At 40.7% G+C, this 17,179-nt stretch overlaps 1 protein-coding gene across 14 annotated transcripts in view; it reads right to left on the bottom strand.

Moving 5' to 3' along the window:
• The window catches only part of PPFIA3 (PTPRF interacting protein alpha 3), a 511,511-nt gene that overhangs the window by 397,356 nt on the left and 96,976 nt on the right, over positions 1–17,179 (bottom strand). For 12 of the 14 annotated variants that reach the window (XR_011922901.1, XR_011922900.1, XR_011922902.1 and 9 more), the window contains 2 exons: positions 14,887–15,012; positions 6,487–6,651 (listed from right to left, as the gene is read on the bottom strand). Coding sequence is in view for 11 of the 14 variants with exons in the window: in XM_072427377.1 (XP_072283478.1) it covers positions 6,487–6,651; positions 14,887–15,012 (291 nt within the window). In the remaining 3 variants the exon portion in view is untranslated. The remainder of the gene's footprint in view (positions 1–6,486; positions 6,652–14,886; positions 15,013–17,179) is intronic. The other 2 variants (XM_072427383.1, XM_072427386.1) reach the window with 1 other exon arrangement.

Raw genomic sequence — 17,179 nt, 5'->3', positions numbered from 1 at the left:
ATTTTGTATTATGTATAGTAAACACAAAAGGTTCTCTCTTATTGTGTTTGCATGATTCATGTATAGTGTTATGTTTGTAGGATTATTTTATAAGACTTAAAGGATTTTATCTAGTTTTAATCAAGTTGGCCATAAGGAGCCGCTAATTTTTCTATCCTTTCCTTGTCTATTTACAATATAAAGGCTTGGCACAGTTACTTCAGTGACTACTAACTAAATATTTATATTTCTTAGGGTACTGGCCTTTCATCAATTGTACTAAAGTAATCATGGAATGATTCCAGTCTAAAAAAAATGTTCCGTGGAAACCAGTATTGCCCTGTTTCGGTTATTCCTTGCTTGCGTGCCACCCGTTTTGTTTTGTGGTATATAAATGTATATTTTATTTGCCGTTAATGGCTGTTTGAGAGCTGTTTTGCTCTACGTTTGAGCTTGTTTGCTACTATTAACAATTGTCTTGCTGTGTCATCACTTGTATGTATTCACTTCCATATTAAACACATTTAACTTCTGAGTTTGAGTGTAATCTGTGAATGTTGTCAAAGCTGGTCTCCCTGTTGTTTCTCTAGGGCAGGGGTCTGCAACCTGCGGCTCTTCAGCCTCCTTGTTGTGGCTCCCTTCGGCTGCCGAGATCTCTGATGGGGGATCCCCTTCCTCCCAAGACACTGCGGAGGAGGGGGATTCCCTATCCGGTGTTCTAATGAAAAAAATCTACCAGTGAAATAAATCTCCCACGGGGCGTGTACAAATGGGTGTGTACAATGACATCCCCCTCCTTTGAACCCCAATTCCTCTGGAATGGGGAGATGTACAAAACCAAAAATGTAGGTGCAAGTGGGGGACACCTGTGACTAACACCCCCTAAAATTTAATTGTTTGGCTATCATCAGAACATAAAGAACTCTGCCCATCAAAAAAATCTACCGTTACACATTGCTGGAGGCACCTGAACCCCAATTTCTCTGGAACAGGAAGGGGGTACAGGTGAACAAAATTAGAGGTGCAAGTGGGGGACACCTGTGGCTAACACCTCCTAAAAACTCCACCCATCAAAAAACCCCTACCCTGTTACACATTGTTGGAGGCTTCTAGCACCTAAGCCCCAATTTATCTGGAAACGGGGGTACAGGTGAAAAAAATTTGAGGTGCAAGTACGGGACACCTGTGGCTAACACCTCCTAAACATTCATAAAAACTCTGCCTATCAAAAAAATCTACCCTGTTACACATTGCTGGAAGCATCTAGCATCTGAACCCCAATTTCTCTGGAACGGGGGGGAGGTGGTACAGGTGACCAAAATAGAGGTGCAAGTGGGGGACACTTATGGCTAACACCACCTTCAATTGAATCGCTAAGGCATCGTCAGAAAATAAAGAACTCTGCCCATCAAAATAATCTACCCTGTTACACATTGCTGGAGGCTTCTAGCACCTGAACCCCAAATACTCAAGATTGGGGGGTACAGGTGAACAAAATTAAAGCTGCAAATGAGGGACACCTGTGGCTAACACCCCTTAAAATTTCATCGCTAAGGCATGGTCAGAACATAAAGAACTCTGCCCATCAAAAAAATCTACCCTGTTACGTTAGAAGCCTCCAGCTTCTAATGTAACAGGATGATACGTTAGAAGCTGGAGGCTTCTAGGGGTATAGTTCAGTGTTTAATTTATTTCAAAGTAGGCCTACACATGCACATTTGTTGTAACAGGTAAAATTAAAAAAATATTAAACTTTTAAAAGTTTATAAACTGTGTTATGTTTTGCGGCTCCGGACTATTTTTCTTTAGTGGAAGAGGAGGCAAAATGGCTCTTTTGATAGTAAAGGTTGCTGACCCCTGCTCTAGGGGAAACTTTGACATAATGCTAAACCAATAGTGACCAGCGCAGATACATAAAGCAGTAGCTTTTTTGCATTTGCGGATTTTTAGCCATTAAAGTCTTGTCTGAATTAGTCCTGTTTCTAGATACATATGCTGACTTCTTCCCTTTTTGCTGAGCATATTGACTTCTTTATTTTTTTGAAATATAAGGGATACTTTGATAACAGTTCTTTAAATTGCCAAGACAGTCTCTACTTGAATGTTTTGATTGTGTCTGCTCTTGTTAACCAGGGAATTTGTAAGCTGAAAAAGGTAACCTCCTACTAGACACCTGGAATCGAATTCCTTCTATTAACCCCCCTAACCTTCTAATTTTGTCCGTATTTCCACACAAAAAGCGTTACATTTTTTTGAATTGGAAATTTATTTGACATTGTAGGCCAAAAATTCTTAGGCATAACTCACCGAAAAATGTCCAATATTTAACAAATTCAATATCAAAACTTTAAATAAAAAAACACAAAAATCTGGAAAAAAAAAAGTGAAACATGTAATTTAACTATACAGTAGCATGTATAATATAAAAATATTATAATTATATATGTAGAGGACCTGCAGGGACCAGCAGGATGCCGGGGGATGACAATGGAACAAGGTAAGTGTTTTTTTTTAATGTTTTTAGCGACCCCGAGTGTCGCCGACTCAGGATTGCAGCTTTTTGCAGGTAAAATCCACCCTGAGTCACACTCGGGATTACCGTTAGAGGGATTAAGCACTTGCTCAGTGTAGTTAAGCATTTACAATTTACAAGTTTACTGGTTCAGAGATCTAAAACATCTGGTATACCTAAATTGCCGGTGACAACAACACCATGTGCAATGTGGATCACCAACCCCACTACAACAAAGATTCATACTATGCCTCTCATTACGAATCAGTTGTCATCAGAAACAGTCTCTGCAAAAAGGTCTTTAGTTTTACTTCCATCACCCATAGCAACAATCTCAATAAGCAAGGACTTTAAGCAATCTGTCCACGCACCCTTGTCTAATGAAACTTCTGTTTTTTTTTATTTTCCATACAGCTTCTATTATGCAGGTCCAAACTACTATAGTCTATTTTCCTGCTTAAAGGGAAATGCAACCACTTGTGATCCTGCATCCAGATCGGGTTAACTGTCCAGCGGTCCACCACCCTTATTCTGCTGCTGACTGTCCAGAAGTCCTGCATCCTAACACCCTAATATTTAAAACTCAAATATATCCTGGATGTGTATAGTTAGTTTCAGTAACAGTGTGAAATTAAGAATGTTATCCCTCATTTGGATGACTGTTAGAAAAAACAATTAACTTGCCTGGCGGTTTGAACACTAAGTATTTTTAAATGTAAAAGCGGTACATTTAAAAATCCTTAGTATTTTACATTTCCCGCCTTCCATGCGCCGGTTACACAGATGGCGGACGCCGCTGGAACGTGGGAACCAGGTAGGACTTTTAAACTCCCTGGCAATTCCACCCCGAGTGTGGCTCGGGGTTACAGCTTTAGGTATGGGAAATTCACTCTGGATTACCACCAGGGAGGTTAAGTCACGGTTGTTAATTCCACCAATACTAGCAATTAAGGTACATCTTAGTGGTCATGTTTCCTATTTCTAGGACCTAACAAAAAACAAAGTACATTTGATATTTGCTCATATCTGCCTTTACACAGTTTTTGAAGTAACAAAAGAGCTAATATTTTAATTTTCCCACCTCTTTGCACAAGCATGATATGGCAATATTGCAAAGCAATACATGACTAGGGACACAACTGTTTGTGTGTATCTACATACTCCACAATCCAGAAATGGTTGGGAAGAGTGAAAAAAGGCTCGGTGGTAGTAGGCTTAGGGGTGGTACGAAATGGGGGATTTTGGTTTCTCAAACAGATTAAACACAACCGTGCTGTAATAAGGCTTCACCAATTGCCAAATACAACACATTCTTTAAAGCAGTTCACAATAAACAGTCTGAATAATTATTTTAGCATTCTATCTTGAGGCTATTGATAGGACGTGAAAGAACAGAAGTGTAGTCTGTCACTAGGTGTAGGTCAGTTCTAAAGCTTGAGCACAGTGCTGGTTTAAAGCTTGAATTTTTGCCACCTGTTTGGTCTTCAAAAGAGAATTTGAGGGTACGAATTTTTCACTGCTGACAGATACCAGGTTGTAGCCCTCAATCTACAAACAAGCAGGGTCAATGGAGGTAGAGAATGCAATACAGCTGCTGGCACTGCAACTTCTGCCATGTATACTGGTGCACCCACCCACCTGTCACCATAGAATATGCTGTTAGTGGCAGGGTGTATGCGAGCATGGACAAGTGGCCCAGGTGCACTTAATACACTGTGTGAATCTACAGGCATCTGGATGGCAAGCTGCAAGAGATAAACCTCCATATGTGGTAGCTCTATATGTGGTTTTAGGAGACTCACCATGGACACCTGTACTAGTTACTCCGAAACCTACACCTCTGCTTCTTCTTTGTATTCCTTCTATTCTGTGGACACAATTACTGGGTGTCCAAGGTGGAAATGTTCTGCAGTAAGTTTCTTTTCAAACAGACAGAATGAAACCCATATCTGTCTGTCCACAGGCAATGCTGACCTTCTGAACTTTGGCAAAATAAACAAGGCTATGAAGAAACAAATAATTATTAATTTAGGAGAAAGCACTATGCTCTACCAGGTGGTGTTGCTGAATTATGCAAGGATTACATTTAATTTCTGGTGATGGGACACCCATCAATCCCAGTACTACCAACATAGTTTCCTTCTCCTCCTTTAAACCCATCCAAGGGCCTTTTGCCTCTGCTATGAAACGTAATTTTGTTTTAATATAATCTCCAACACCTTCTGTCTCTGACTTATATGAATACCCCTCTATGGGCCGTTGCAGGCCTTTTTATGTTCATCAGTGCTGCCGTGCACGTGCTTTACCAGGGGACTACTGAAAAGTTGACATTTTTTGTTACCAAAAAAAGTTGTTTGTGCTTTGGAAAACCATGTCATTCAAATAGGCCACAAGGTACCCTGAACATGAGGGCTAAAGCTGTAATTTGTGGTTGTGTGACATGTCTTATGTAAAAGGTCATCAACTTCCCCAAAAGTTGGGTCAGTGGCAAGGGTAATCCTGCTTTGTATTTATGTAGTACAGCTGCAGTATTTTTAATGTTTGGTGCAAGATCAAGATTACTTTGTATCTCAAAGCATGGCAGAACTGCAGCCCATTCTGCTGCTCCAACACTGTGGATGTGCCACACAATTATTATGCAGCTATTTCACAGCTGTAAAATTTATAACCCTTTTTGCAGGTTCAGCCATTCGTAATGTTTTAACATTTGGGGAACTGGTGTTGTAAAGTGACACAATTTTGACACAGAGCTAGGTCATTCACAGGCAATCAGTCGACCAGACGAAGTATTCAAGGGCAAGACAAAAGAAGAGTTGGGGTCACAGATAAAAGGTCAGCCCAGGCAGCATACACTCGCAGGGTCAGAAACAGGCAAAGTCGACAACATCAAATCGGACAATTTCACACTGCAGCAGTAAATCAGCCTAGCTTAACTCTACAACAAGGACTAGAGACTGTGAGTTTCTACATGTATATATTTTTTTGGTGGGGAGGATAGAAAGCCACAGGCACAGAACATGAAGCAAACTAATTAGATTAGTAACTACAGATGAGAAAGGCAACTGAGGTGTGCTCTCGCTAGTGAATGATGATCTAATCCGGAGAAGTATTGGCCCGATTTATTAAAGTATTGGCCCGATTCATTAAAACTCCCCAAGGCTGGAGAGGATATATTTTCGTCAGTAAAGCTGGGAGATCAAGCAAACCTGGAATGAATCTGGCCCAGAATTGGAAACATTTGCTAACAAATAGCAAATGACTTTGAAGAAATCCATTCCAGGTTTGCTGGATCACCCAGCTTCATTGATGAAAGTGTATCTTCTCCAGCCTTGGAGAGCTTAAATAAATCAGGCTCATTGTCTTACTACTAGCCACCCCTTTCAAGGACTATTAACTGGCATGGAGCTTTACAGAAGGGCTTATTCCCATTATATAAAAAAAAAATTGCTGTGCATTATACTGCAACACACAGAAATACACAGTCACTTGTGTAGCTGTCTGTTGTGATGCTAACCACATTCATTACACTGAATAAGACTGCTCACAAACATTGGCAAAATCAGCAGCAGCGCAATACATAGTAGTATAGATGTTATATAACTCTAATTAGATTTGGTTACTGATATATATGGTGTAGGTGAAATGTTTTTTGTTCTGAATAAGCAGACTTCAATATAAGTATAGTTAGCAGTAAGGTCTTGTAAGTATGTATCAGTGTGTGTAACATCAGGGGTGGTTCCAAAGTGACTCTTTTATGTTTATATAAGTCAGAGGAAACCTATAAGTATGTATTGGTGTGTATAGCGTAAAGGGTCGTCCAACCGGTACTTTTATATAGTATATATGTCAGAAAAAAGTGTTTCATGTGGTGAAGAAGAAATTCATCAGCAGCCTGTCAATCCCTTTAATGAATAACCCCATTCCTTAACCATGTAACAAATGTACATTTAAAGGTACCACCAGTGTTTATAGTTATGGACATACAATTTTCATACCTTTTCATCAAGGGCTTTGTGATGCTCAAAAAGGGACTTCAAAGCCTTTAACACTTCAACCTCACTTGAGACCCCAGCTGGTGATTGTGCTTGTCTCTTTACAACAGTCATCCTCAGGGAACGTTCATGACGAGAAACCAAACACTCCAAATGTTCCAAAAGCAACTGCAGGTATAAAGACAGCAGGATATTAAATAAAAAAAAATACTAGAGCCCAAAAAAATTAGCCAAAAAACAGAAATTTTTACTTTAGTCTCTTACCACCTTAGTTGTTTCAATAGTTGATGTTTATTTACAATTATGTGGAATTTTTTTATAGATCAAAATTTAGGGATATTTCAGACCCACAGCTGACCACAACAATCTACCATAGACTCAATCGTGCTCCCAACCTACTCCCATTCTAGTGCATGAGAGCAGTTGGGAACAATTTTGTGTTAGCAGCTGTGGTCGACAGGTACAGAAAAGAAAAAAGCTGCTCTTGGTCATGTTTTCTTTACCTCTTCTAAAGAAAGAACCACACTGCAACTCCACATAGATGTGTTTACCTGTGGTGGGGAATGCTACTCTATTTTTTTCACAGCAGGTAGAAAAGGAAAAATGCATTACTGCAGCAGAGAACTGTTTCATTTGCCACAAAGTATTCCCAGGCAACAAGTTAAGGCAATCAGTGGGATCAATGTAATCCATTTTAGACAGAATCTGAATTATTGTATTTTTCCTAAATCTAAATACGTGCTGTACTATTTTCTCTGTCTACATGTTGTAACACCAGTTTTTTTTAAGTTACACAAAAATGCTGGCACTGCATTCATTATTCAGCGCAGCAAAGTTTTTTTTTAATTTTTAATTTTTTTTAATAAATTCGAGCTCGATCAGGGAATTTATGCCGGCCACTCTAGCTTACAATTTCAGTAAGCGAGAACGGCCGAATTTGCCGCAAGATCCAGTTTTAAAAACCTGTTCGCTCATCCCTACTAAATACTTTCTGAAGCCACTGTGTGTGTTGTATGTACAAAATTATACATTCTTCTTAATAGGTTCCATATTAGGTGCTTTGTGAAGTAATAACATTGATCAAATTACAGCTGAAAATTATACTTTATTAGTGAGGGAATAGTGACAATGGTCCTTGTTTGGATTTAGAGGGTATTATCAGGAGACCTCCATAGTGTTACGTTTACTTAACTCTACATAACAATGTAATCTACTGTAAATATACATAAGGGCAATCTTAAAAAAAGTTTTAAAACACCTGTCGTGTTTCATATAACAAAGTTAATTTAGCACACTTTTTTCATCAATAGAAGAGCACAGTCTGATAATAAAGAACTGTTCAGTTTAGCTTTAAAAACATCTTGGAGGTTTGATACTTACAGTTTGGTCTTGCTTGGGGGAGTTAGGGAAAGCTGCAACTGTTGTGACCTTGACATGTTATTACATATCAATTTCATATGAGCGTGTTAGTTAAGAAACAAATGGTCTACACAATCCACAATTTATGCATCCTTCAATGCTTTTATTGTTGAAAATGAAATGGTTTGCATGTAAATAATTAGTAGTCCTTCCTTAAATGTTTTAAATGTTGTATGTTGATATATTTTATTTTATTGTATTTTCATTTTTATGGGTGCTGCTTTAAATAAAAACTAGTTTAAGAGTTATATCCCCATGTAGGGTCTCGGGGTTGGTAACAGCGGATAAAAAAAAGGGGGGATTTCCTAAATATCTTTTTTTAGCTATGTGTACACAAAGGTAAATGGTAGAGCTCAAAAAAGTCAAAAATGGAAAAGGATCTGGGGGTTTTGGTAGGTCATAGACTCGCCAAGCTAAAACTCCTAAAGACAGCAGAGTACTTCCTTTTATTAAAAGAGGTATAAACTGCAGAGATCAAGAAACAATCATTCCCCTTTACACAGCATTGGCCAGACCTCATCTGGAATATTCAGTCTAGTTTTTGGCCACCAGTTCAAAAAAAGGATATTGTGGAACTGAAGAGAGACACTGTGTAGAATGTGGAAAAGTGGACTGTACTGTGGCAGCAATAGAAGTACGAATCCTAATGGAGGAATGCTTAATACTGACAAAATTAACAGAAAGAAAAAGGTAGGTAATGTTAGTCCCCTAAAGGAGTCAACTAGGCATTCCTGACAAAACCCAACTGATGTTTGGTTAGTACCAAGGGCAAAAAAAGTTAAAAATAGCCTATTCAGCATATGTTTTGATAGGATTTTATAATTATTAAGCAAAGAGATGGGCCAATAGGTAGAAATAAGCCAAGTGCCCAGGGAAATAGAACAGCACAATCATACAAAAAAGTCATAAACTGATGGAAAAAACAAGCCAGGTTACCCAGATGCATGTAAAAAGTAATGAAGAATTGAGAAAAACAGACACCCAGATCAATCAGATGTTTACAGATCAGAGCAAAAGATTCCTTTTCTCAGTAACCATGGTAGAGTAATCCTGAAAAATAATGACTCTAACTCTAACTCATGTAGCTTGCGGCAGACCCCCAAGAACTGACTCCATATTAACAAAGTAGTGACAATGGTCCTTGTTTGACAATGACCACTCAGGGGAGCTGGGAGAGATTGGTACACTTAGGGTTGGTTAGGGTACACTTAGGCTCAATAGAACAATGATAGCTGAAAAAGAGGTCCAAAGCCATTTATTCAGTGATAAGAAGGTAGATTAAGGCTTTTGGCCTTAATCTTCTATCCAGTGTACTGATAAACTGAACATTAAAGCAACAGCTCCTATGCTCTAAGACTTCATGAAAGAAATAAGAAAGACTTGGGTTGAAAGTTTAGTCTGGGAATCCAAGACTTGAACCTCAAGGTTGCTTACGCTTTGTACCAGTTCAGCTATTCTTTGTGTGCTTAAGAAATTGGTATTAAGTTTCTATTGTGGTTTGAGGAGGATCATAATTTTTTTATCTGCAGTCTCTGAGCTGGTGGTCTTTTTCTTGGAATGGTGGTCCTATATCATCAGCATCCACTTTCACAGAAGGCTCCAGTGGTGGTAAAGGAGGGGGCAACAGAGTAGAAGATTCCAGCCTTTGCAGGAAAGTGTTCTTGGTATTAGTGGTTTGCTAAAGAGGTGGAAAGTTGTTTTCAAATAAATTTATAAAAAAAGAGAAGGACACAGGCATTTGAGCAGAAAATGTAAATAAACAGATTTGCAGTACAGCACAAAACAGCCGGCGCAGGTAAGGATAATATAAGAACACAAAATCAACAAACCTACCCTGCAGTGCAATCCAACAAGAGGACTCCAAATAATGGACAATAGCAGAACAATACAAGTGAGTATATACAGTTTTCTATAACATTCCATAGGACATCTTATGATGCCTGGGTCCTTGTCGAGTAAAGAGTGTGATGGTCAGGAGAGCACAACTGCCAGGAAAAAAGGAAGCCAAGGAACTTGAAAAGGGCTGTGCTGTGTTCAACCTCATGTCCAAGACGCCTGCTCCAGGAGATCATGGCCCACCGAGTGAGCACCGGCTCCAAGGATGTAGGGTGAGAAGGAGCACTTAAAAGGGTGTCCTCCATCACCAAGTGCCACCCGTGCTCCCGAGGTGAGCCGGTATCCGTGCACAATGTGCACTAGTTTAATGAGAATAAGCCAACTGCAGGGCAATCCGGCATTGAGGCGTGACCACCATAAAAAGCTCTGCCACTAGAAGGACCCTGTAGTATATATTAAGGAAGACAACTGTGGAAAAATGGGGTTAAGTAGATAAGAATGGAGCCAGAAGGCTAATGTTTTTCTCAAATATAAACTATTAACATTCTTTTGTTTGGTACTTTGTGGAGTTATAAATATGATGAAGTATCTTTACCACTATTAGATACAGTTAAAATGTATAGTTTATTGGTTACAAAAATAGGTTACAACAACAATATTAACATATAAAAGATTAAAATATCAACATTTTACAGGCAGGTAAATAAATTGATCTTTTACCATACAAAATCATTGCGTGTTATATAGTTTCACATGGTAACGCATATCACAGAGACTTCCCTGTTTCTTCAGACCCAGCAAACTATATTTAGTAACCAGAACAAATATAATTCTTTTAATTATATACTAGCACAGTAAACCATTTGTCCAAACTATCAGCTACTTTTAGATTTACACAGAACATGGATGCACACACTGCCAAGGACACACTGCATCATGTCTCTTCCAAACTCCCCCTCACTCCCCAAACCTCACCGACCAGGGCAACTCACCATTTTTCCTTTCTGACCACAACCTTCTTTCTTTTAACCTCTCTAACTCTTGCACTCCTATGCTGCTTCTCAGGCCAGGCTGATGACAGAGAGGTATCTGTAACCTCAACTACACCTTTATTTTAACTAACTTATGTCACTAATACCCAGTCTTTATAAAATCAGATCTCCAAAACAAGCTACCACTCAGTTTAACCACACTTTATATATATATCTGGGTCCGGACACAGTTGCCACTTTCGGCTCCCCTTTCCTGCTAACCCTCAATCCTGGGAACAACAGTCACATCAAATATCTACAAAAGACTGCTCATGGAACAGGGAGCAAGTGGAGGAACTCTGGGCTCATTGTTGACCTCCTTAACTACAAAGCCAAGCTCCTTTATCTTAACAATGCACCAAATATTGCCAAAGCAAAATTACTTCTCTATAGTGAAATCTTTTTAACAATTGACTCCTTCCTAAACTTTACCCCTCGTCCTCATACAACTAATTTTTTGCCCAAAACATAGCCACCTACTTTAAAAATAAAATCTTCGAAGTTTGAAGAGTTGTCTCTGCTCACCTTTCCACTCCAACCACATTCACCTCTTCCACTTATAAATCATCACTAACCTCCTTCAGCTCTGTTAGTCTAGATGAAGCATTTTTCGCTTCTCTCATCTTTTCTGTCCACTACCTCTCCGTTTGACCCAATCCTGTCTGACCTGCTCTATACCCATTCCTCCACCCTGGCTCCCGCACTGAACAAACTATTTAACCTCTCCCTTTCCACTGGTATTTTCCCCTCAGTGTTCAAACATGCAATTGTTCCTGCAAACTATTCAACCTCTCCCTGAAGTTTCCTGCTATCCTAAAGAAACCCTGCAATTGTTCCTGCTATCCTAAAGAAACCCTAACTAGACCCCTCCCTACTTTCTAAATCACACAAAGTCTCCTCTTGATCTGCTTCAACCTGACCATTCCACTAAAACAGCTCTTACAAAAGCGGCCAATGACCTCATCAGAGCTATGTCACAAGGTAACTTTTCTCTCTTCCTTCTTCTAGACCTTTCCTCTGCTGAAGACACAGTTGTTCCCCAAGAGTCAGTCCTTAAACCAGTTCTCTTCTTTCTGTACACCTCCTCACCTGGCAAACTTATATCCTCATTAGGCTTATAGTATCATCTTTATGCAGATGGCATGGAAATCTGCCCACCCCTAACTTGTCCCCCGCAGTCTCAGTATTCCACTAAGCAGACTCTCTCTTCTACAATCTATCCTGAATGCTGCACCCAGACTTATACATCCTACCCACCAGTCCTCTCTGCTACCACTCATTGCAATTCTCTACACTGGTTTCTATTTCACCTCAGAATCCAATTATTACTACTGTGATTTGCCTTCGAATCTCTCCATGGCTTTTGTCCCAGCTGCCCTTCTGACCTGATAGAATGAAAAGTAAACCATTAGCAACTCTCTTCCCTTCTCCAATGACTTACTAATGAATAACCTAATCACATGCACGACACCTGAACTTCTCCAGGGCACCCCAACTCTCTGGAACTCCCCTCCTTGTTCTATGAGGCTAGCCCCTACTTTCTGCGCATTTAAATCATCCTTAAAAAAACATTCTTTTCAAACTCACCAATAGGGATAAGCGAGAAAATTTTTTAATTTCAATCTCATGGTAAATTGGGCCTTTCTTGCTTAACATGTAAGCAAGAACGGCCTTGTGATTCACCACAAGGTCGTGATCTCGCCGAACTCAGATGAACTTCTAATGGAGAAACTCCATTGAGAGTTCGCCTGCAGTCACAGCTGATTGGAAGCACTCATGTGCCCACGCTCCCTGGGCTGTACTTGTCAGCCCGGTGACCATGGGAACTGAACTCAGATGAGAGTTCATCTGAAGTTCGTCTGCAGTCACAGCTGATTGGAGGCCCTCCCGTGCCTCCAGTCAGCTGTGACCGCGGTTCCCGCGGTAACCAGGCTGTACTTATCAGCCTGGTGACCGTAGGAACTGAACTTAGATGAACTCTCAAAGGAGAAACTTCATTGAGAGTTCATTTGGAGTCACAGCTGAATTGAAGCACTCACGTGCCTCCAATCAGCTGCAACCACAGGTTCCCACCCTTCCCCGGGCTGTACCTCTCAACCCAGGGAGCGTGGGAACCTGCACCCTGGACTTCAATGGAATTTGCGAAATTGGTTCGCCGAAATTTCGCGGACCCATTGGAAGTTTGGGGAAATTTCTACGGGAGGCATTCTCGCTCATCCCTACTCCCCAACCCATTTTCTGCTGTCATATAAACCTTCACTACTTACCACTATTCCATATCCCCCTAATATTGTGTGCTACTTTCCTCCACCTTTTAAATGGTAAGTTTGTTTTATTAAAAGATCTTGCAATAACATATTTTATACAATATTTACATAAATAAAAATATTTAGACACTATGCCAAACTCAAATATAAATATCATAATTTCTAGCAATAACATAAAATTTTATTTAGATAACTCCTAAAACATACTAAGCAAATCCATACAACAAAAGCTAGGAAGTGTATAAAGGACAGAGAAATCCGTCCACCCTGGGAAGGGAAGTACACTTAAGGAAGACCCGATGTTCCCCCATGCCGTCATCCAGGCTCCTTTGCCATTCTCCCCATTTTTAAAACCCTGAATTTTTCCCACATGCAGAATATCATTCAACACCACCTTGACAGGAAGGATTTTTACCATATGCATACATGACACTATGCATTCCAAGTGTAATATCGGACCACCGCACAACTATAAAAAGTGTATCACGATCCTTTTGAGTCTCCAATGCTCCATAGACCTACTCTGAAAAACTCATGCAACTGAGACAGGGAAAACCTAGGACACTCCTTACTTACTTTTGTAAACTTCTACATTGAAGGGACATTGGAGTGCCTTCTGTATTTCCTTTACATTCGGTCTTAAGCACACACAGTAAAATTACCATGAAAGGCAAATCAGGTCTCAAAACTTCATTAATCTCAGCCCCTCCCTCAAAATTAGACTTGGGCAATCCCTTAAGGCCAATGACCCATCAAAAAATGAAGACACCTCTCCAGAATTTTCCTAGGGAGGTTTGTAATGTCCTCCACTGTGATATGCCATTGCTTCAGCATTTTCAGACTCGGGGTAACATAAGCTGGAAGTCCATTCTACTGGATCCCTGATATTTTCACATTTCCCCCAGTTTTCCAATCAGAGCATCTGGAAGAAGCAGCTGTATATCCTGGTGTCCAGGGAGGCTGGCAAAAGACAGACAAAGCTGACATACAAGAAAATCAGATCAAGCCTTTAAAAGCTTTCGCTAACCAAGGGGCCAGACTGGATTTAAAACATTTGTAAAACTCGACCGCCAGACCATCTGGCCTAGAAGATTTCTTGATGGTCAACTTATCTATACCATGACTGAACTCATCTGCTGCGATTGGTTCTGTCAAATAAACAGCAGAATGTGAAACCTTTCACAAACCTGATGTTGATCCTAAAAACACTCCATCTTGCCTTAATTGAGAGGTTTTTTTCCCAGGAGATCTGTATAATGTTCTGATCACATGCAGGATTTCTGCCCTGGGCTTAACCAGGGAACCAGTCTTTAAAAGGTCAATCTGACCTTTTAAAGACTTAACTGCTGAGCCCTGTTTGCAATTCTGGTAAGGGTCAGGTGAGTGGTATTTCCCATAATCCCATTCCAGAAACAGAGGCCTGTCTGTCATATTGTTTTTTTCACAAATGTATTATTACCTCAGCAATCTCCTCTGGGTTACCTTTCCTCGAGACAAATTGGTCAAGCCTTTTGTGCAATCTCTGATTAACATATTTATCACATCTCATGCTTATTGTGCACATCCACCCGACTTTCCTGTCTAACCATCTCTATTTTAAAAAAGACTATCACATCCCAGCTTGTCTCTGAAACCTTTCCTGCCTTTAGGCCTAATAGTGTAAAACTCACTTCCAAAGGCAATCTGTTAGGAAGTAAAAGAAAGGGCTTAACCTTGTTGAAGAGGCATTTCCTGTCCCATTTTCTCTGAGGCCTATAGATGTTTAAAAGGCGCAGGTCCTGCTCCTCCACCAAGGTGTCTATGACCATACATCTCCCCATTTCTATTTCAATAACCCGCTGACTAGTCACCTTATGGGTTTTAAAAAGAACTGTAACTCCACTGTAAGGCTCAGCCGCAAGAGACCAGAAGGAAGGTCCGCACCTCCAATACCTTTTTGCTGGATGGATATCGGCCAGAGAACTGAGCCAGGTCTCCTGCAAAAATAAAATGTCAGCATCAAACTCACTGAGCAAAAAAAGGCCTTTACATGAGTGCTTACAGATTTGATGCTGGTGACATTAATGGTCTACACTTTCAATGGAGTGGGCACCTCCATCAGGATGATTGGAGTAGCTGCTTCTTGACCCTTATTCTACAGGAACTACCAGATGAATTTGAGCACTTTATAGATGGACCCTCACTTCCTCCATTGGAACCACCTCCCCATCCGACAATACCTCGTATCTATTATTATGTGCCACCTCCCCTTCACCAACAACCTGACCCTCTACCACACCTGACTTCTTCCTCCTACTTTTTTTTTTTCCTATCGCCATCCAAGTTTCAGAATCCCCCCCCCCCCCCTTGCAACTCTATCATTTTCCACCTGTCCTGACCTTCTACCCGATCTCCAGAGAATCTGCACCAGCTTCCTTTTCTCCTCTACACTCTTGCCTCAGGCACAACAGACACAGGGACAGAAGGCCACACTGCCTTCAGTAGAAATATCTTCAGACACACGGGGCTTATTCACCACATTTCTCACATCTTCTTTCATATCCGATCGCAGCAAATTTTCCACAACCTCAAGGGCTAGGTTATGTGCAGCCTCTGGGCATTTTCCATAGAAATGGTCTTTCTGACCACAGAGGTTGCACCTTTTGATGTTAGAATCCCTTGCAAGGTGACCTAGCCAAATACAAAAAACATTTTTAACCTCATACACAGCAGCAAAATGTCCCCTTTCCACACTTGTGGCACAGTTTTTGCTGACTGGGATAAAATGCCACAATTCTATCTCAGCTTATGGAGGCAGAGGATGGGAAATGCTGTACAACATTCACAATCACTTTCAACCATACATTTGTTTTCCATGCACCCATCCAAATCAGAATCTAGCCATTGGGTCTCACAAAAGAAAGGTCATATTCTCCACTATCTATTGGAGAAATTAAGTCAAAAATTTCACTGACAGAAAAACCCATTTTCAAAAATAGATCTATTACAGCTTTCGTAGTGGGGGGGGGGGGGGAGTACGCCCTTATGTCCATTTTAATTGCACCAGGATTGAGCAATAAAATGAAGGCCCCTTCCACCCCAAGGTCATTCTTAGCAACAGGGTTCATACATGCAGCTATGTCATTAGGTGTAGGCTCAGTTGACACTTTTCCTGGTATGCTTGAGTCTGTAATAACTTCAACAACATTAGCACTTCAATGTCTCCTGGTGATCTTGCAGCAACCACACAGTGGGACTACCAGTCCCAGCATTCTTACTATCTTTCAAACACACCCCAGCCTTACTACATGGTGGTATACTCCCATCACCAGAAACACTGCTTGCTTCTCTCTTCCTCTCTGTGCTGCCCTCAGGTCGATTCACATGTGCACACTGGGAGGCATCAGCTTGCAAAAGCCGAAAGTGTGACACAACTGTGGTGCCGGTCCCAGGTACCTTGTTCTCTGCCAGGTCAGGGTCATCCATCAGTAAGAGGAAGTGGTCCCTCCGAAGACACACTCTCTCCTGCTGGAGGAAAGTCAGGCTTCCTGCAGGCTCCTCCTAAGCTGCCTTGGACCCTTCAGGAAACATCCTACATGCTTCCCGTATCGCTGGACTGACCAGTTTGGCTTTGGGAGTGTCGTTCATTCATAAATTTCTCCCTGAATGGACCACTGCGCTGATTCAGCTTTCAAAAATGTTTTCTTGCCTTTCATTTTCCAGCTGCTTTAAATGATCCTTGTAAGGCTTTCCCTTGCAACTATGGGCTCAGTTGTAGGTCTACTTATTTTCCCTGTACATAATTTGTACAGCTGTAAACCTTCTCCAGCTTAATCTCTGAATACCTTGTTGAGTTGTTCCCACCACTGTCTCTCCTGGTGTCTGGGACAGCTCTGAAACAATTCTGTAGCCATCCACAACTGAGTCAGGGGTCAAAATCACGTGGACCAGGGTGCTCTGGAAGAGCACAGACACAACTGCTCTCAGAAAACTGCAAACATGGGGCCAGACCACACCCACCACAGAGATTGTAAGCTCTTTTGGGCAGGGTCCTCTTTTACTCTTGGGTCATTGTTTTGTATGTGTCTGTCATTTTGCAACCCCTATTTATTATGATGCAAAATATCTTGGCCTTTTATAAATACAGTATATTATTATTATTAT

The sequence above is a fragment of the Pyxicephalus adspersus genome, chromosome 11 (assembly GCF_032062135.1).
Source record: "Pyxicephalus adspersus chromosome 11, UCB_Pads_2.0, whole genome shotgun sequence".
NCBI lineage: Eukaryota > Metazoa > Chordata > Amphibia > Anura > Pyxicephalidae > Pyxicephalus > Pyxicephalus adspersus.
Note: the sequence above shows the minus strand (reverse complement) of the source record. Positions and strands in the feature narration are given on the sequence as shown.